Here is a 19,240-nt window from a genome sequence, read left to right as displayed (position 1 = left end):
ATGATGATTATTTCCCATCCAAGGAGGGCAGTGCCCGGGGCTGACTTCGTGTTGTTGACCATCCATGCAGGCCCCGCACGAGGCTGAAACGCCATGATCTATTAAATACTACGTGCGGCTCCCGTACCCTCCTTTGGTTCGCATCAATATCCGAATATTCAAACAAAATGGTCTCGATCACGCTTGAAGGACTTCGAACCGCAGGAAAGGAGGAATCCGAGAGTGCAACACTCGATGTGCCTGCAGAGACCGAGTTGGCCAGCCTTCCTTCGCTAGCTCCAGGTAAGTGCTCTTCTGCTGTATTAGTTCTATCAATGCTAATATAAGGCAGGATACCTTGAACCTGATCGTTTCAGCCGGATAAAGGAAAATGGCACCGAGGGCAGCACGTTCAACCTCGGGGATTCCTATCTCTTGAATCACCCTACTGAGAACATCGAGGTTTTCACCGACCGTCCGTCCAATTTCAGTCAGCGATGCATCAACGTTGACGATACCTTGCTCCATTTTGTCAACCTCGAAAAGGGCAGCCAGCCGTTGACGGCCAAACTCAATGGCAAAGGATTAGGGCAGATCTCAAGTATAGTGATTGATGGCCAGTTGGAAATCACCTTCCATCGCACACTGCGCATGCCTGACGATGTGAAGACCCATCCTTTGCCGGCTTCACGCGGCACTTTTCCACTCTACAATGTCGACGCGTTCGCATCCAGATTGCCGGAGAAGATATCGCAGCGGGGCGGGCTTTTCTTTCCCATGTGGCAGCGAGAAGCCCTCTGGTTCAACTTCCAAAACAATAGCAAGACTACCCGATATGCAATCCGAGTTAACATCGGCCATATCAACGCTATAAGCGGCCTTGATATTTTTGAGGCTGCTGAGAAGCAAGATTACATTGTCGTTCCAGGTCAGAAGTGGCTTGATGGAATCGCCGTTAGTCCTGGGGTCGTGCGCCAGTTTGTGGCCATGCCTCGTGAGTCCAATACACTCCCGAATGTACACTCACCTGCTAATGAGTTGATTGCAGTTGGATCTGGCTATACCGTTGAAGGGCAAGTTAGCGGAAAGGAGACTTTTGGCGGGATCCAGATAGAGGTCATTCCGTCGTATGAATGCAATTCTTACACGTTCAAGCGCCTAGATGAGCACGCAAAACATGTCGATATGGCTGAGAATAGTACACCGCGCAGTTTTGGGCTTAAGAATGGAGATATGATCAAAAAGGCACCCGTCCCATCGACATTCCGTGGGCTAGCAAGGATTTGCGATCTTCTCGATGACGGAGAGAGCTTGGAGGGAATAAAAACGCTCCGTCTAAAGGTCTGTTGCTGTTCAGCTGGATTAATATGATAAAGTCACTGACTCTGGGACTCTCTAGGCCGGCTACTATAGCCCTAGCGACTTAGGCGACTCGGTTATATCAGTTAGGCGAGGCGACTCAGGGGTGTTTCGGGACTATTTTGATTCCGTCGTCTCTGCTAACTCATTAACTGGTGATGATCTACCAGACCTGGGGTACGACTTTACCGGGAGCATCTGGAGTTATGGACACCGAAATCTCAGTCGGGAACGGAGTTACAGTCGCCAACGTCCACAGCAAATGGGAATCGCAGCAGGTGGAAAGCTTGTACAAGACATCGTTCAGGACACATCACCCCACTACATTTGGAACAAAGCAAGGGCGAGATTACTCGACATCCACATCTTCCATCCTTCCTATTTCGAGGCCGTTACACATGTTCTAGCTCCTAAAACGCCAATCTCCACACAAGAATACTTAGACGCTGGTATTCCGTTCTACGCGATAGAAGAGGACCCAGATCAACGACTGGACGGGTCTAAAGTACTGGCTGGAGTGAAGAGCGTCAGTGCGATGGACAGCCATGTCGGGGTGCACGATGGAACCAGCACCGACTTTGACCCGCTAAAGCCGAAGCGCTGTGCGACCTGTGCTGTGCGACTGTGCGATTGCATGTATGTCTTCCAACCTGAAGGATGAGTGTTCATGCTAACTTTATCAGTGTTCGGCCTTGCAACCACCAGTTCTGCCATATGTGTATCAAGGCAATCACGGCGCCGGGGGCAAACACGAAATCAGGCCACGAGCAGTGGCGCTGTCCGCTTTGCTCAAGCAGTATCGCTCGCATAGCAGGATTTTCTGCACCAATGAATCTACCAGGGGAGGAAACATTCAAAGTGGATGTGCCTGTTGTCATGTTGGAGGTCGAGGATGGAAGAACGGCATTTCAGTCGGTTATGGAGATGAGGCTGTAAGGATGGGCGTTGTTACTTGATCAGTTCTACATTTCTACCTTGCTCGATTTAATGAAGACACGGTTATTTACTTATTGCCGGACACCCACAATGCAAGGTCATCCACAACCGGCTTGTCAACATTCCCAGGAACACTATACTCCAAGGGCGTTGACATCCCACTCCCAGAAACAAAAAGATGATTTAACCCTTTATACAAGTAAAATTTTATGTCTTCCTTCCCCCGCAAACCCTCCCACCAAACCTCATAATCGTCCACGGTAACCTGATAATCCCTCTCCCCCTGGAACACAGCAACCGGCTTCCCAATAAACCCAGCAGTCCGAATCGGTTCAAACCTTCGATAGTCAAGCCAATACGCAGCTCCAATCCCAAACGGCAGTTTCTTTGCCGGCGTTGCCATCGTCAGCTCCTCACCATCCGCAACTCCAGCGCGCACCTCCGCATCTTCAATCTGTTTACCCAGGTATAGTGACTCCGGCCCATCTAGTGACTTTATATACCGCAGCTGCCGCACAAAAGACCAGTATATCGGCTCTGCAGGCCCAGCCATGATAATGCATCCAGAAACACCGTCCATACAGGCAATCCTAGGCGCAACAACCGCGCCCAGGCTATGACCCAGGACATATATGCCATCTGCACGGATCCTCGGGTGCGACTGGGCCTGAATAACAGCGTCGGTAGCATGTTCGACATATTCATCTGTTAGGGTTATACCCTTATGTCTTGCAAATGCCTTTCGATGCGTGAATGCCACTTTATCAAATCTGATCGAGGCGATGCCGTGACTCGCTAGACCCAGTGCAATGTCTTTAAACGGCTTGTTTTCTTCGACTGTTGAGTCCCGATCTACTGGTCCAGATCCGCCGATGAATATCACGCAGGGGAATTTGGACTCCAGCTCTTTCTGGCTTGTAGCTGTACTTGGTAGACAAAGTGTCGCGCCGACTTTGAGTCTTCCCTTTCCGAGCGTCATCTCGGTTTCTCGCGCGTTGGGGTCTGCGTATGCCGGCGCTTGCCATCCAGGACCAAGACCGAGTTTGTTTAGCGAAAGGAAGTTTAATCCTAAAAGTCCACCCCAGGGAGACAGTAGAAGGTTCATGCCGAACTCGGTGCGCTGGAATTGTAGCGGGACTTTGACTGTTGTTAGGAGCCATCCGGTGCTGATGATGGGATCGCCGATGCTCTCGAGCGGTCCGAAGGATTTGCATAGTATATTCCAGCCTTTCTCTAGGATGGTTTCTGGGAGGAGGAAGCGGAGGGGGAAGATGAATAGTTTCTTGACATTATTTGATTCAGAGGTGTTTAGTTGGTGGGTTATTGTGTGGACGTGGTGGGTTATTTGTTGCTTATTTGGGCTGTACCATCTTAAATGGCCTGTTATGCAGTTGAATAGGGCAGTTATTTTTGTCCAAATAGCCCAAGACATGGTGTTTGATATGGACTTGATGATATCTGGGGATGTCGTTGTTAGGGCTAAGAAGCGGGGCGCGGGGCAACTTAGTGCTTACGAGAACAACGTCATGACGATCCAGGTAAATATTTTAAGAGGAGAGATAATATTTATAGTCTATCAACCTATATGCTTCCGAATCCACTCATCCTCCGCCAACTCCCTCGCAGAACTCCGCTTCTCGGGCTCCCATTGCAGCATCCTCCGCATCATGCGTAGGAACCTCTCCCTATCCTCTCCTTTAAGAGTCGTTTCCCTCTGCTCTAGGGGAGTTGAGCCTTTTAATAGCCCTTTCTCGCGGAACTCGCCCGCTTCAAAGAATTTCCCTCTTTGCCCCCCGGCTGCAAGAAGGCCGGCTGGAGGAGGTCCAAGGAGATCGACCATCTCAGCAAGGTGTGCTCGGCTTCGATATTTCTGGTGTTCAGGATCATGGCCGGTGAATAGAGAGCCGCCTTCAAAGATATCCCATATCTGTAACGTTGAGAATTTCACGAATACTATTAAATTGGTATAGGGTTAACGTACCATGCACCCCACATTCCATATATCAATACCATACGACCACGGGGCTTCCAGAATTACCTCTGGGGCGCGGTATATGTCTGGTTGGACGTCTTCTAGATGCTCTCTGTCACCCAGCACGGCAGAGCCAAAGTCGCATAGAACGGGAGCTCCTATTTTCCCACGGGATATTTCCAGATCCCGAGATAGATAGATATTTCGCCCATCTATCTCTTTTCTCGGAGAAGGATTCTGCAGCTCGTCCTGTTCTGCTTTAATGAATGCTGAATCGTCGGCGAATTCAAACATGAGATTATTGGACTTGATATCTATTCACATAAGTAGCTGTAGCTGTAGCATCGTAGTAGATATGGATGGAAGCATACCAGTATGTATAACCTTACACTCCGTATGCAGATAATCCAGCGCAAGAAACAATCTATGAAGCGTAAACGCGACAATCGGCTCCGGTGGCCTTTGAACCGGGTTCCGGTGAAGAAACTCCCAAACACTCTCGAATAGTGGAGGATGGACAAGACATTGGTGATTATCTTCCGGTCCGTCAATATTAAACGAGTCTAGTAGTGGTCTGACGGCCTTGCGGCCTGGATGGCTTGAAGATTGTTCAATGTGCTGATACATTTTTAACTCGCTGTCAAGCTGCCGTCCCATAGACGCAGAGTTGACGAATATCTTAAGCGTAACATATGAGCGCCAGCTGCCAGAATCATATTAGATTAGTACAGTGAAGAGTATACAGGGAAACGTACTTCATATCCCGCGCCAACCAGACAGTCGAGGTAACTCCATATCCCAGTTTCGATACAACCTGGTAGCGGTCCTTGAAGATTTGGCCTATGCGTGTTGGATAGTATCGAGAGGCGACGTAATCAGGGAAATTCTCCTCTTCGATTTTCTGTGTTGGGACAACGATCCCGTAGTTTGGGTTTGAGAAGTTGAGTGGTTTCCATCGCGGTCTGAGGAATCGAGGGATCGATCGAAGGGAGAACATTCTGAGAATGGATGGATTATAGAAAGTGGGAATAACAGGTTCTGTTAATCAAGTGGTGGCTACGCGATATAGCCCTAACTACTCCATCCACGGCAAACCAACAATTGAAATGGAGCTTGTTTACTGAGGTCGCGTTGGGTGGAAATTACACTAACCGTGTGAGTAGCTACATATTATGTAATATGTCTGAAATCTAACTTTAGTTGGTCCTTCATGATATAGTATTGCAGATATAGTTGTTCGTCGTCGGCATATAAGCATATTGAAACCAGTGTTTTTGTAGTACCATTTCATAAAACATATCGCGTTGGATATTTTGTAGGTAAAATACTAACAGCTGCAATAATAAAGGATACTAGTTGATATATCCCAACTCCCTAAGAGCACTCAACTCCAACTGCTCATTATCCTCCTTCGTGAACCTCCCAACATCACCAGCTTCAGGGCTCCTCACCCATCCCAGCGAGAGATCCTCACTGCGCACCAACTGCTCTCTCGCAATCCATTTACGCTGCACAAACCTCCCAACATTCCTAGTTGGCGGCCTTGCGTTTGCTTGAAGAACCATATCCAACGTCTTAAGCAGTGCTTCCTGGGCCGCTGGCAATGGTTTAGGGAGAAGCCGCGCTGTCTGGTCTTTGAACAGTCGGTACCAGGGGAAATACAGATTGGAGCTCCCCAGGACAAGGTCTTTGTAAAAGGATTCGAATGTAAAAGGGAAGAAACCTGCCATTTCCCAGTCGATTATCGCGACGATCTTGTAGTGGTCTGTGTTATCCTGTCGGACGAGGATATTTCGAGGCTCGAGATCGTTGTGACAGAGAACAATATCCTTCTTCAAGGAGAGGATGTCCTCCTTAAATATGGATACAGATGGTATATCGTCATATTCACACTCAAATGCCAGGTTCCCGTCTGTTTCAGTGATGGTGACCTGTTTGAACCCATCTTCGGCTTTGACGAGACCACACACCAGATCGGACAGATTGGAGAAGAATCCCAACGAAGGGCCACCAAGTGGGATAGATGGAGTTTTATCTTCCGGCTTGCCAAACTGCTGCGCCTTTCCATCCAAATTGATACTGTGGAGCTTTTCAACGACAGATGCAACCTGCGCTGCAACGTGCAACTGCTGATCGTCTGTGAAATCACTCCAGACACTCTCCAGCGTGACGGCACCTTTAAAATATGTGGTTACTGAGTAGTCAAACTTCCTTCCGTCTTTGTCTGATGCCGTTCCTGTTTTATGGACTGTAGGGACGTAGTCTGGGATTACCTGGGCCGCGAGCTCTTGTATGGCAGACACTGCACGGGTCTGGCTATCTTCAGGTTCAATACGGACGATGAATTCCTCTCCGGACTCCAGGCGGGCAGTAAAGGTGCAACAAACGAAGTTCTGAGAGAGTATTTCAGTTGAAATTGTTTTAGTATTGGGGAATATCTCGGCGAGGAGGTGGTTATCCGGGGCAAGATCGCGTTTCTCGTTAGTAGACATGGTTGTATATTGCAAGATGGTTTGATAATGAAGTAAATGAAATATATCTAGGATACTCAGGTATATATACTAGCAGGTTTCCAAAACACCCTCTTTATGACGAGTCGTGAGGCATCAGCTCAACGGTGGTCGTTACACGAGATTGATATCCTGGCTGATCAAACAAAGAATCTCTTCCAAGCTCGGAACTGCTTCCCTAATGCGGAGATACTGTCAAACGGTATTTACCTTGACGATTAATGCAGTCGATATGGGTTCTCCACCTATACCTTCAGTCAGTGGTATCACGCTTTCAGCTGGAGGGAATCGTTGATATATTATATCCTGTTCTTTTTCCAACATAAGCCAAATCTACCTCCACATTATATTGAGTGCTCTACTCAAACTGCCACCAGTCAAAATTCAACAGAAAACCATCACCAGCACCGACAAACTTGAAAAACAGGTCATGGGTCCCTGTAGCCTCAACAGGACAGTCCACCGTCGTCCACTCTTGCCAGTCCCCTGTCCCAACCACTGTACAAGTTCCAATAAGCAGACCATCCTCACTGTCCAGCCGCAGCTCAATATCTCCTCCATCAGTCGCAGATGCCACACTCGCACTGAACGATTCTGCACCATCACCAAAAGCAACACCCCTAACCTTGATATAGTCCCCATTGTTGATATCACAAACATTCAACCCACCCTCACTACACTCCTCCGTCTCAATCCCCTCCGACCACGCCATAGTCTCCGCCTCCTGCCTCACAAAAGGATCCAAAGCCGCCACCTGCTCCGGTCCGTCCTCCGTCATCTGCAGCACAGGAATCGACCCATCCTCGTTATACTCGAAGCTCTCAACCGCAACAGACCGCGTAAAGCTCCCTCCACCAGGCAGCTCCCCATTATGGTATGCAAAATAAGACACATTCCCATAATCCACAATTCCGGGGTGATTGGTACTACTCGTACTCGCAGACTCCATAACAACACCCCCATAGCTCCACGGCCCCGTCGCCGAGGGTCCCGTCGAGTACTGGATATTCTCAGGACAGCAGCTCGAGCCCGCATAAACCATATAATACAGCCCATCGCGCTTATAAAGCCACGGCGCCTCTTCAAACGCAGTCGGCCGTTCCTCCGTAGGCTCAGGCCTCGTCCCGAATCCCTCAGTTGTCAAATCCACCTGGGTAATCTCGCCGCTATACGACACCATATCCTCATTCAACTTGACGTACCATAGATTCGGATTCCCCCAATACAGATAAGCCTGCCCGTCATCGTCGATGAAAACCGTCGGGTCGATCTCGTTATTCCCAAGTAGCGGACTCCCAATTGCATCTTCATAGGGCCCCTCGAGGGTATCGCTAACGCCTACCCCAATGACCATGCTGTCAGTTTCGCCATGTCGTACAGGGACGTAGAAGTAGAATTTGTCATTGCGTGGGATAACCTGTCCCGCCCAGGCTTGGGTGGTGGCCCAGCTGAATGTGTCGAGCGACATGGGCGAGCGGTGGTGCTGCCAGTTTGCCATGTCGGACGAGGAGAAGAGGCGCCAGTCGAGCATGTTGAAGGTGGTGGAGGCGTCTTCGTCGTGGCCGGTGAAGAGGTAGAAGCGGTTGTTGTGGATGAGGGGGGCTGGGTCTGCGGTGTAGATGGTTTGGACGATGGGGTTGTCGGCAGTGGAGAAGTTTATGTTGCTGAGTAGCAGTATGAGGGAGAGTAGAGATGACATTTTGTTTTTGATGATCATGATGTCTGTGTCTGATGTTGGGTGTGCAGTAGTTAGGGCTTGGCTGGAATGTAGGAGAACGGTTGATTCCATTCTCTCTTCCAGACATCTAACAGTTTAAATACCCACGAGAGCCACGAGCCTTGCCTTGTCGGTTGTTTCAGGTTGAATTCATGCATTTATCCGGACAAGTCTGGCAAGGCGTTGTCCATTGGAGACCGTGGAGGTAGACAGGATCTGCAGCCCCGGAGAGAGATGTGGGGGATGTGCATCTCGGTTATTTAATGGTAAATAGTGATCATTTGCAGTATATACCATGACTCGGTTTCTTCGTTCAATACTATATTACCTGCTATATCACCTGCCTGAATATCACAACTATAACTGGTTAAGCAATGCTGGGCCCTCCTCCCTCCTCTCATCCATGATGCCGCCGACGCCAATGCAGTTGCGCGGTTCGGTTAAAGTAAACACTTCTCTGCCTCCAGCTGCTCGGCCTGTCTCTCGAAGTGGCTGGCTAGTTTGTGTGTTGTAGTCGAACGCCGGGATGGATCTAATAGCGAACCGGCAGGCGATGACGAGTTGTCGTCGTTGACAGTGGTGGTGATGTAAGCGAATCGTAAGGCAGCCTAGTCAGAACTCGTACTCGAACCGAGACAAGGAACACAGGTATAAGAGGAATCGTGCGGCAAAGCCGTCGTCGAGAAGGGTGCGTTCCAGGATGCAGTAGTCAATGTAACGGTTCTGAGTTGGTGATTGTCTTCATCTGCAGCAAGTTTCATCTGCAGCAAGTCTGAACATGTGAATCACAGGGGAAACATCGGCAAGGAGGTGCAACTCAGCCTAATCCTTTCAGCCGGCATTGAGAATTCGCGACTGCAAGGATGTTGAAAGCGCAGGTTGGGCGGATGGTTATACCGCGGAGCCATATTAAATCTCCTGATTTCCGCTGCAGCAGCTGAGTATAGAAACGAGCGGGGGCATCAGATACAACGGCGGCAGCGATCACAACATATTTACAGATCATGAGATACCGGGAGGGAATCGGGGTACGAGGTTCACCCTTGGTATAAGATGGGAGACGGATGTCAATGAGGATGTTGAGTAGATGTATATAATTTCAATTATTGCTCGCATTATGGAGATCCGGTAGATACATATGGCTGGTATTAAAATTCAACAGACCCCTGGTATAAACATTCTGATCTCCCAGCACTGGAGTCAAAGAGAGATACAAAGGTCATTAAGTATACATTATGATGATAATTTATTCCGCCTTGACGAATACCCTGATGCCCTTCGAATCCAGCTTCGGAAACGGCAGGAAGAAGTCATGGGCAAGCTCCACATCCGAGATATCAGTGTCATACAGCTCGAAGTTGAATAGTCGGAAGAACGAGGCGAATATTAGGTAGAGTTCACACCACGCAAGGCTGCCAGACAGTTAGAATTATATTATATATCCGGGGAGGGGTGCATACTTAATCCCAAGACACGATCTCGTCCCCTTTCCAAACCCGACAAAGTAGCGCTCCAGGGGCGACCCGTTTTTTGTGCGCGGCGAGTCCAGCCATCGCTCTGGTATGAATGACTTCGCGTCCGGGAAGATCTCTTCGTCCCAGTTCAAGAACGGGATTGTCATGGAGATGGGGGTGCGTGCTGGGATAACCCGGTTATTAAACTCGATCGGCTTCGGCAGAAGACGCACATTACGCGACGTCGTTGAGTAGGATAGTCGGACTGCTTCTTTAATTACGGCTGTTAGATAGGGGAGCTTCTCCAGCTCAGTCAACTCGAGACTTGAACTGATATTTTCAACACTGGCGTCTGGAATGGCATTGCTAAGTTCATCCTGCAAACGAGACAGGACCTTGGGGTTGGCCAGCAGGTAGAAGGTCCCCACGCTCAGCGTCCATCCAGTTGTCGCGAGCCCGGCGCCGATAATGAGCTGGGCTTCGTCCTGCAGTCGGCGGTCGGCTTTTTCGGTCGCAGGGAGGCTGCCGTTAATCAGATCCGATAATACAGTTGGCTTCTTGGCTTCTGTAGATTCTTGAGAAGCCTTGATATCGCGGATCTGGGTCCCGAAGTCCTGTCGCATTTTAGACCGAGACACTGAGATTGAATAGACGCAGACTTACCCTCTGCATGCGAAAGATCAAAGCGTACATTGGCTCCAGTTTCTCAAGCCAAGAATACGGCAGCGCGTTCATGAACTTTGGTATCAGTGGAAACTGAAGAGCCATGTTACCGGCAATGCTTACACCAGCAAAGGCATCGTGCAGAATCGGAGTCCAGCCCGGTTTCTTCAGCGAGGCATAGTCATGGCCAAAGCAGTACTGCATGATAATATCCTCACTAAAGGCCATGTATCCGCGGTGGATCGGTATTGGCGCATCAAGGCCTTGACACTCCTTGACTTTCTTCAGCAGGATATCGAGTTTCTGGCGGATAACATCCTGTAGCCCGAGGACACGCTGTCGAGAGAAGAACGGGTTGAGAGCGCCCCGTCGTATACGATGCAGGCTGTCGGGGGCGGTGGTCAAGACGGATGTGTCATTGCCAAATCGATTCGACATCCAGCTATACTTATCGACCCTGCCTGCCTTGGTAAAGACGGATTCCCACAGGTCGGCGTCGAGGACATGGAGTTCATCAGGGGTAATGCGAACGATCGGGCCTGTGGAGAACGCAATTAGGTGGGAGAATTGTAAAGAAATTTATAGCTATGGGGCGGCTGCATACCATATCGCTCGTGTTGCTCTTTGATCCAGAAGATGAACTTGCCCTGCAGGTAGACGTCGTAGTAGCATTCATGCCAGCGACTCAGAGCAGCATACCGGGGGCCGGGAAACCCCGCCAGAGGGTGCAGAAAGAGGCGATAAAGGCCCAGGCCCAGCAGGTAGACCACGCATGACAATGCAAGGAGCACGGCCAGGGCAAGAGGGGCCATGGTGAAGAGCGGCAACTACAATGCCATTGTGCAGACGAACCCGTGGAGGGGGGCGTCTTTAATAGCGCAAACATCCTGACAAACGGAAACAGGCGATTGCAGAGTGGACGGCTGATCAAAGTGGACTGTGGACTGAGTCAGTGGACTAACACAACTAAGGGACAAGACTCCTGCCCAACAGGGAAATGTTCGTTGTTAGCGCTGGACGGGCCGCGTCCCACCAATTGAGTCAGCGGCGGCAGCGGGACTGTCAGTGTCATTCGGGAGGTGGATTTATATCTCACCGTCTCCCCATCCTTCGTCCCCCTCTCGCGCCTCGGCCACTCTCCAACAATGGCCGCCAACGATCCCCCAGCGTTCATCGAGCCTGATTCCAGCGACACGGACTCGGTCTTCACAAACTCCACCGCCTACACCGAGAGTCTGCGCTCGAGCCTCCTCCAGAGCGTGCGCGAAAATGGGCGCGGCTACCACAAGTATTCCGACGGCAAGTACTTCATCCCCGAGGATGAGCAGGAACAGGAGCGCCTGGACATGCAGCACGAGATCTGCCTCATGACTCTCGGCCGCAAACTGCACCTCGCTCCAGTGCCGTCGACCGTGCAGAATGTTCTTGATCTCGGCACAGGAACAGGGATCTGGGCAATCGACTTCGCAGATCAGTATCCCTCATCTAACGTCATTGGCACGGACCTCAGCCCAATCCAGCCGTCTTGGGTGCCGCCAAACCTGAAATTCGAAATCGACGACTACGAGCAACCGTGGACTTATTCGCAGAAGTTTGATTTTATCCATGCCCGCATGCTCTCGGGCTCTATTGCAAACGAGGAGAATCTGTTTCGCCAGGTGTACGATAATTTGACGCCGGGCGGGTGGTTCGAGCTGTTTGACTTTTCCTTCCCGGTGCGCTCCGACGATGGCACCATGCACGGGACCGCCTTTGAAACCCTGAACAGCAAGCTGGTTGAGGGGCTGCGCTTGCTCGGTCGCAATGGGGCTCTGGCCGACGAGTACAAGAGGCTGCTAACCGAAGCCGGGTTCGAAAACATCGTCGAAGTCAAGCACAAGTGGCCACAGAACTCCTGGCCAAAGGACAGGGAGTTGAAGAAAATTGGACAGTGGAACATGGTCAACACCTTGGATGGCTTGCATGGGTTTTCTGCGAGACTGTGCACTCAGGTGCTGGGGATGTCCTCGGCTGAGCTGGAGGTCTTGCTGGCGCAGTCACGGAAGGACATCACGAACCCGAAAGTCCACTCATACTGGTCAATGTGAGTGTCTACCCCCTAAATCGCTTCATATTTCTAACTGCTCCCAGTGTTGTGGCCTACGGCCAGAAGCCAGCGAATCCATGATTGAGTTTCGAAGCTGTACTGATACACTAATTCATGAGTTGAACGATTCTGCTTAAAGTCTGGCTTCAATAATATGAGCGTTCCCGTAACGAGTACCTATACATTCATCTGGAGCGATTTCTACGACTAACTGTTCTCTTTCGGCTGGAGCTGTAGATAATAAAGTAACTACTAGGCACCTGCTAACAAATTTTCTTGAGCGAGTTATTAATGAATTACTTCTGTCGCTATTTCTATCCGCAGACGCCTATAAGCTTTTATCAGTAACACAGGCTAACATTCCCATTGGTGTCAACTACAACCTTCAATTTCCTTCCAGGTATCTGCCGGTGAAAAACTGATCTACCCAGGTTACTAACAGAAATCAAGCTTTAAGCACGGCCACCCTGCAGAGCCTCTCTTATACTACTATACTGAGAACAACAAGCAATCGAACTGCACCAGTCTTCCTCAAATCCTCATAACTTATAAATTTACTCGAATACGAAAGTCTACCAAATGTCCCTTTCAGTGATAATCCACCAGTTCTTCCCGAATAATCCTAGGGAGCACAACACCCTCGTATTCAGAGCACGTGGTGCGTCCTATCCTCAACATCACCAAACCCCAGAAATAACCCCCTGAATTCCACTCACTAACTCACTCCACAAATCCCAATCCCATCTCAATTCACCATGTCGGCCACCGACAACGAGCGCATTTCCCTCCTCGGCTTCGGCCGCGCACTGGATGACTACCCGCGACTCCTCACCCAGGGCGACGGCGCGAAATGCCGGCGACTGCGGTTCCCGCACGCAATTGAGGATGCGTATGACACCCAGGGTGTGTCGCAGCGGGAGCGACTCATGATGGATATCGTCAATCAGATTAGCGATAAGCAGGGGTGGACGGAGAAGGTTTTTGATGAGGAGATTGTTGCCAAGTGGCGTGCTGAGGCTATGGGTGAGGTTAAGGAGGGTGAAGAGGGCGAAAAAGATGAGGAGGAGAAAGATGAAGACATGGATGAGAACGTTGAGGAGAATGAGAAAGATGAAGAGGGTGAAGAGGATGAGGAGGGCGAGGACTTGGTCGAGGAATTGGTTCTGGATCATCTCACAGAGCCTATGTTTTCTTACGTGCAGACCCTTTCTAACACCGTGGACGGTTTCAAACTGCTAACGGCATAACAGTGCATCAAGGAGTTACGCGATAAAGCAAAGCACTACGAAACCACGGATTTTGTTTCGGTCTGGGACTGCGAGCTGGCGGTGGTCAAGTCCGACGACGCCATACCAGATACTCTACTGCAGGCACTGCAACAAGGCGCGCGAGTGCTGGAAGACGTACCAGACAACCAGAAAGACTGGCACCCAGGGTCAGACGGCAAAGTGCTCGATCTGCTGCATCCATCGCTGTTCCCGCTAATATACGGCGTGTCCCGCGCGCTGCCCTACGGCACTGTACCCCTCGACGACTGCATGAGGTTCAGCTGTGCCGGCGAGGTAGTCACTTCGGGCTTCAACGACGATCCAAAGAAGAACCAGAGGTACAGCCAGCGGCACGCCTCTCTTAAAGAATGGGGCGGTTTCCAGTGGTTGCCGTCCGAGGTGCGGTTTGCCGACGACGGACGCGCAGCTATCACCAGCTACGTCAACAACCTGCACCCGGATAAGCACCGCCCGCTGTATCCCGTCCTCGAGCAGTTCGTGGACGCGGCAATCCCGCTATGGGACGAATGTCTATCGTGGTTCCGGCCGCGCATGCGCCTAGAGCGTATCAGGGGCAACGATGAGCAGGACTACGATGTCCCCGCGGACATCACCTACACGCCTCTTGAGGATGAAGCGGAGGGTGCAGAGATCCGCCCCTACACGCTCGCCGAAATCCGAGACGGCGATTACGACTTCCAATATGAGGACAGTTTCCGGGAATGGTTTAAAGAGAACCGTATCCTCAAGCAGACTGCCATACACGAGTTCCGGACCCGCCAGGAGCAACTCGCCGACCCCAAGCATCTCCCCGTGCAGCTCAAGAAGGATTTCGCAGCTGCTGGGCTGCAGGTTATTTTCAAGCTGGCTAATATCCATCTCACGCCGGAGAAACCCGAGTTCAAGGGCGGGTCGTGGCACGTCGAGGGCGCGCTGAACGAGCATATCTGTGCCACGGCGCTGTACTACTACGACGAAGAGAACATCACACCGAGCCATCTCGCTTTTCGCCAGGAGATAGGCTATGATCTGATCTCAATCCCCGACCAGGTATACCATCCTCCCCTTTACCCAAACAACTAAACTGACCCTTTTTATTCATTTACAGAACGAATATGCCTCCACCGAAGAATTCTACGGTGTCGAGCAAGACGGCCCCCAAATCCAACTCCTAGGCAGCGTCTACACAAGCCCCGGCCGCCTTCTCGCCTTCCCCAACGTCCTCCAGCACCAGGTGAAGCCCTTCTCGCTCGAAGACCCCACCAAACCAGGCCACCGCAAGATCCTAGCCCTCTTCCTAGTCGACCCGTACATCCGCATCCTCTCAACGGCTAATGTCGCCCCGCAGCGCCTGGACTGGTGGGCCGAACAAGTCCGCGCCTTGCCCCCGTTCAATGCGCTACCGGTTGAGATATTCCATATGATTGTGGATCTGGTAGGGGGGCAGGGACAGGTGCCGCTTAGTTGGGAAGAGGCAGTTACCACGCGCCAGAAGTTGATGGATCAGCGGGGGGCGCTGGTGGAGCATGCTAATGATGAAATGGAAAATGTGAGTTTACCTCTGTCCTTGTGATTGAATATACTGGAGTGGACCTAGCTAATGGATCGTGCCAGAATACATTTTCTTTCTGTGAGCATTAGCACAATTGGCTGTGTTTCTTAATATTTCTACAGCGGGCGAATCTATGGACTACGAACGGTTTGGGCATGGCGTTTCATTTTCTGACCATGAATTCGCAGCTCAGATGCCTAGGCCTCTGGGTAAAAAGTGATCAAATCCCTTGCCGGATATGCATGTTCATTTCGTTGAGAGTAAACTACATATGCCAGGGTAGAATTGCATGGCCTCTTCGGTCCTCGGCTTTTCTCTGTATCGAACAGTATACACCTGATAAACTCAATGTTTACCTGCCGTCTTGACTGTTAGCCGTTTCCAGTCTGGGCAGCTCTCTCCACGTCCGTTGGACATAGACTGGGGTAGACGGCGTTTTCGGCTCTTGGCCTTGTATCTCGAGCTAGTACCGGCTGTGGAACCTGTTGATTGGCATCATTGTATCCAAGGATGAGACGACGATCTACCCAATACCTCCACATTTTAAGGTTACACCCCTCAACCGCGCATGAAGCCGTCTAGACACGGCTATCAAGATGTAAAGAAAGCCCTGGCTTACTCTGTCGTCAGCATGAAACGACCAATATATTCAAGTAAATTGTCTCGCGAGCGTCTTCACCTCCGCTTCAGCTCTCCGCAGCAGAAAAGCCATCTTTGTATAGCGGCACCAACACCACCATGGCTCAGGAATCGAAGCAAGACAGCTCACATCTCCCTGCTGGCTCTGGCGTGAACGATCTCGAATCCCAGCGGACCCGCCAGGATATGATCGAGCATGTCAGGACACAGGGCCCCAAGATCGCAGACCCTACTCCCCTGGGTCTTTTGTCTTTCGCTACCGGTGAGTCCACTTACCTGGGAAACTTAAAGCTGAATTGACGGAAACAGGGGTCTTCCTCATAGCGATGTTCGGGATTGGGGCCCGGGGCATCCAGACGCCTAATGCCATGATCGGAGTGCTGCTCTTCTTCGGCGGCACATCGCAATTCCTCGCTGGGATAATGGAGTTTGTTCGTGGGCAGGCGGTACTTCATTTCTTTCTTTCTTACTTACTTACTTACTTACTTAACTCGCTGATACACGTCTAGTTCGGCGCCACCCTCTGGTGCTCGTACTCCGCCTTCAACTTCTCCTACGCCATGATCTACGTCCCAGGCACAGGCATCATGGCGGCATACACCGACTCGACCGGCGCCACCATCCCCGAATTCAACCAGGCTCTGGCAATCTACATCTGGGCGTGGTTCATCGTGAACACAATCTACGCCATTGGGGCGATGCGGACAACCTGGGTTCTGTTTCTTGATTTGGCCGTGCTTAGCTTGGGCTTGCTTCTGCTTGCTGTGGGCTATATGAATGGCAGCACGGCGGTTTTGAAGGCCGGGAATGCGGTCTTGCTTGTCGTGGCTTTTCTTTCTTGTGAGTTTATGCAGAGTATATTGTTTTGAAACTTGTTACTGGAGCCGTGGGCTGACTTTTTACAGATTGGGCAGGGTGTTCTGGGTTCTGGGCCACGGCGACGCCTATCAAGGTGCCGACGTTCGCTATGTGAGGGACATAAGCAACGAGGCTTAATATCTTGTGATTAGGACAGATAGTTGAAGTGAGGGCCTGAGTCAAGGATACTTTGTGAACCGGTGCCGGTAATTTGCAGTCAGGAGGACAATGTTGGAGGCGATTTGGGGGTATCATTCATCGTAATTACACTCATTTGAAGAGATTCAGACTTCAAGTTCATGGTAGTTATGCATTCTTCTTTGCAAGAATTATTGAGTGTTTTGAATAGCTGGCTTTTGGTGTAGATGTCTTCTTAAGTTCCTTTATCAGTAAGCAATAGAGTACCATGTGTATCACATCGATGAACGAGATGTATTTGATGCCGGGTAAACCCATTTAATATGTTTTACTAGAATAAGATAACTATTTAAAGAGATGAGCGCTCAGAGCCGTTCAGTCTTTTCGCAAGGGCAGCTCCCGCCAGGCGACCAAAGGTCAACGAGCGCAGAACAGAGGTGGCAGGAGGGTATTCTATATTCACATTAGAGATGCTACTATCATAATGAGGATCAACGAACCGTTGTAGTAAAGACCGGTCAGTTCTCCGGCAGCCCACAGGCCCGGGATGGGGGCTCCATTGGTGGCTAGGACTTGGGACTCTGTATTGACCTTGATGCCGCCAAAAGTGAACGTGAGTTGAGTAGTGATTGGGAATGCGTAGTAAGGTGCGGAGTCCAAGGGGTTGGCCCAGTTCGTCTTGTTGACTTTGAGGCCGGTGGTTGCTTTGCCGTCCAGCTTCATCAGGTCATACTCCTTGTCATTACAGGCAGCATTGAACTCTGTAATAGTGTGTTCAAACTTATCAGGGTCTGCGCCGAGTTTCTTTGCAAGCTCTGGAAGAGACTGGGCTTGAACAGGCTCTTGGTCAGTACTTTCATAAACCCAGCCTGGTCGAAACCGGTTCATCACGGTAGAGTCAGTGACGAAATAGCCCTTATTATTGTGATCCCGCCAAAGCTCCAAAGCAATCATCTCGAATGTTGCAAAGAGATGGCGTTTCCCTTCATCGTAGAACCGCTCGCAGTTCTCATTCATCACTATTCCATAGTTATGGCCCCATATCACCGCATCTGGCTTCGTGGCGCGAGTATCAACCAGCTCCGAGTGAATGGCATCAAACGAGCCAGCAACGTCGGCACCCATGTCTAGAGCCATTCGCAGACCCTGGCCTCGATTGTATTTCAGGCCGGGGGCTATCAGCTGTAGCTCGTGGGTTTTTGGGCCGACATACTTTGCAAGCATTTCACGGTTCCCTTCGAAGCCGCCACTTGCAAGCATCACGTCTTGAGAATAAAGCCTTTCCAATAATCCCGTCGATCTGCGGACTTCCACTCCGTTGATACGTCCTTGTTTATCAGACAAGAGCGAGCGGGCTTCAGTCTCCCAGTGGACATCACAGTTATCATACTGCTCGATGTGCTTCATGAGAGCCTTGATAATGGCCCAGCCTCCACCATCTGGCATGACAAAATGCTGGTCTGTCTTGAACTCAAGCAAGACCTAGAAATATCAGCATCATCCATGTACTAACAAAGGGTAAATACGTACATTCTCCTCTTTATGTCTGATAAAGTTAACTCCATGGTCCTCCACATACTCCGCCGTCGTCTTTGCTTCCTGTGCAAGCTTCCGGCAATACTCCAGGTCCGCCTGGCCATTGCTAACCTGGATCATTTCCTGCATCCAGTCCTCGTCAAAATTCAGGTTCTTATCGAGGCGCAAGTACGCCCCAGTCCATCGGGAGGCTCCGCAGCGCTCTCCCTTCTTCCCGGCTTCGATAAGAGCCACGCGAGCGGGCTTGTTGAGTCTCTTGGCTGTTTCGAGGAAGTTGAGCGCCGTCATGCACCCGGCGAAACCGGAGCCGACAATGATCAGGTCATAGGTAGAAGACATGGTGACAAGGATGGGAGGTGAGGTGGGCTGGTGAGACAACAAACGGATTCTGGGGATTCCCCATGGGGGGTCTGACTGGGGGTAATTATACCTGCGGGTTTTGGTCTCATGTGCGGGGAGCAGATCTAGGTTTCTGTTCATAGTGGAGCAGGCCGGGATCATTCATAGAGACGGCGTTTTGAGGGTTTTGAGTTTGAGAGGTGGCAAATGCAAGTCGCCGTCTTGGGTGAGGCT

At 50.7% G+C, this 19,240-nt stretch overlaps 10 protein-coding genes across 10 annotated transcripts; 4 read left to right on the top strand and 6 right to left on the bottom strand.

Moving 5' to 3' along the window:
- The first annotated feature begins 33 nt into the window (after positions 1–33).
- Positions 34–2,308, top strand: ASPVEDRAFT_263613 (uncharacterized protein). Its single transcript, XM_040809895.1, has 5 exons — positions 34–282; positions 332–973; positions 1,028–1,320; positions 1,379–1,974; positions 2,022–2,308. The coding sequence occupies exons 1-5, from the start codon at positions 168–170 to the stop codon at positions 2,272–2,274; spliced, it is 1,899 nt and encodes a 632-aa protein (XP_040662732.1). The 5' UTR covers positions 34–167; the 3' UTR covers positions 2,275–2,308.
- A 33-nt stretch (positions 2,309–2,341) lies between these two features.
- On the bottom strand, positions 2,342–3,706 carry ASPVEDRAFT_146383 (alpha/beta hydrolase family protein; the record flags this gene model as incomplete). Its single annotated transcript, XM_040808091.1, has 1 exon — positions 2,342–3,706. One exon carries the CDS (start codon positions 3,704–3,706, stop codon positions 2,342–2,344), a length of 1,365 nt encoding a protein of 454 aa, XP_040662731.1.
- Positions 3,707–3,850: 144 nt separating this feature from the next.
- Positions 3,851–5,243, bottom strand: ASPVEDRAFT_118752 (putative protein kinase; the record flags this gene model as incomplete). Its single annotated transcript, XM_040805639.1, has 4 exons — positions 3,851–4,201; positions 4,256–4,560; positions 4,618–4,949; positions 5,002–5,243. The coding sequence occupies 4 exons, from the start codon at positions 5,241–5,243 to the stop codon at positions 3,851–3,853; spliced, it is 1,230 nt and encodes a 409-aa protein (XP_040662730.1).
- Positions 5,244–5,598: 355 nt separating this feature from the next.
- On the bottom strand, positions 5,599–6,738 carry ASPVEDRAFT_873010 (phosphotransferase family protein; the record flags this gene model as incomplete). The annotated part of the gene is made up of 1 exon (XM_040818031.1): positions 5,599–6,738. One exon carries the CDS (start codon positions 6,736–6,738, stop codon positions 5,599–5,601), a length of 1,140 nt encoding a protein of 379 aa, XP_040662729.1.
- A 30-nt stretch (positions 6,739–6,768) lies between these two features.
- ASPVEDRAFT_36361 (glycoside hydrolase family 43 protein) lies at positions 6,769–8,527 on the bottom strand. Its single transcript, XM_040811200.1, has one exon. The coding sequence runs from the start codon at positions 8,453–8,455 to the stop codon at positions 7,115–7,117; it is 1,341 nt and encodes a 446-aa protein (XP_040662728.1). The 5' UTR covers positions 8,456–8,527; the 3' UTR covers positions 6,769–7,114.
- Positions 8,528–9,544: 1,017 nt separating this feature from the next.
- On the bottom strand, positions 9,545–11,533 carry ASPVEDRAFT_36360 (cytochrome P450). The gene is made up of 4 exons (XM_040811199.1): positions 11,195–11,533; positions 10,591–11,129; positions 9,934–10,541; positions 9,545–9,885 (listed from the first exon to the last, which is right to left on the bottom strand). The coding sequence occupies exons 1-4, from the start codon at positions 11,400–11,402 to the stop codon at positions 9,720–9,722; spliced, it is 1,521 nt and encodes a 506-aa protein (XP_040662727.1). The 5' UTR covers positions 11,403–11,533; the 3' UTR covers positions 9,545–9,719.
- ASPVEDRAFT_36359 (class I SAM-dependent methyltransferase) lies at positions 11,464–13,059 on the top strand. Its single transcript, XM_040811197.1, has 2 exons — positions 11,464–12,673; positions 12,721–13,059. The coding sequence occupies exons 1-2, from the start codon at positions 11,736–11,738 to the stop codon at positions 12,755–12,757; spliced, it is 975 nt and encodes a 324-aa protein (XP_040662726.1). The 5' UTR covers positions 11,464–11,735; the 3' UTR covers positions 12,758–13,059.
- Positions 13,060–13,233: 174 nt separating this feature from the next.
- On the top strand, positions 13,234–15,852 carry ASPVEDRAFT_146378 (DUF4246 domain-containing protein). The gene is made up of 4 exons (XM_040808090.1): positions 13,234–13,872; positions 13,927–14,994; positions 15,053–15,493; positions 15,559–15,852. The coding sequence occupies exons 1-4, from the start codon at positions 13,432–13,434 to the stop codon at positions 15,583–15,585; spliced, it is 1,977 nt and encodes a 658-aa protein (XP_040662725.1). The 5' UTR covers positions 13,234–13,431; the 3' UTR covers positions 15,586–15,852.
- Positions 15,853–16,354: 502 nt separating this feature from the next.
- Positions 16,355–17,240, top strand: ASPVEDRAFT_158880 (uncharacterized protein). Its single transcript, XM_040808567.1, has 4 exons — positions 16,355–16,397; positions 16,460–16,581; positions 16,645–16,975; positions 17,041–17,240. Exons 2-4 carry the CDS (start codon positions 16,462–16,464, stop codon positions 17,106–17,108), a joined length of 519 nt encoding a protein of 172 aa, XP_040662724.1. The 5' UTR covers positions 16,355–16,397; positions 16,460–16,461; the 3' UTR covers positions 17,109–17,240.
- A 240-nt stretch (positions 17,241–17,480) lies between these two features.
- ASPVEDRAFT_78706 (uncharacterized protein) lies at positions 17,481–19,006 on the bottom strand (the record flags this gene model as incomplete). Its single annotated transcript, XM_040816590.1, has 3 exons — positions 17,481–17,584; positions 17,632–18,613; positions 18,662–19,006. The coding sequence occupies 3 exons, from the start codon at positions 19,004–19,006 to the stop codon at positions 17,481–17,483; spliced, it is 1,431 nt and encodes a 476-aa protein (XP_040662723.1).
- Positions 19,007–19,240: the final 234 nt, after the last annotated feature.

Source organism: Aspergillus versicolor (assembly GCF_001890125.1).
Source record: "Aspergillus versicolor CBS 583.65 unplaced genomic scaffold ASPVEscaffold_1, whole genome shotgun sequence".
In the NCBI taxonomy this organism is placed as follows: Eukaryota; Fungi; Ascomycota; class Eurotiomycetes; order Eurotiales; family Aspergillaceae; genus Aspergillus; species Aspergillus versicolor.
This window is presented reverse-complemented; position numbering and strand designations above follow the sequence as displayed.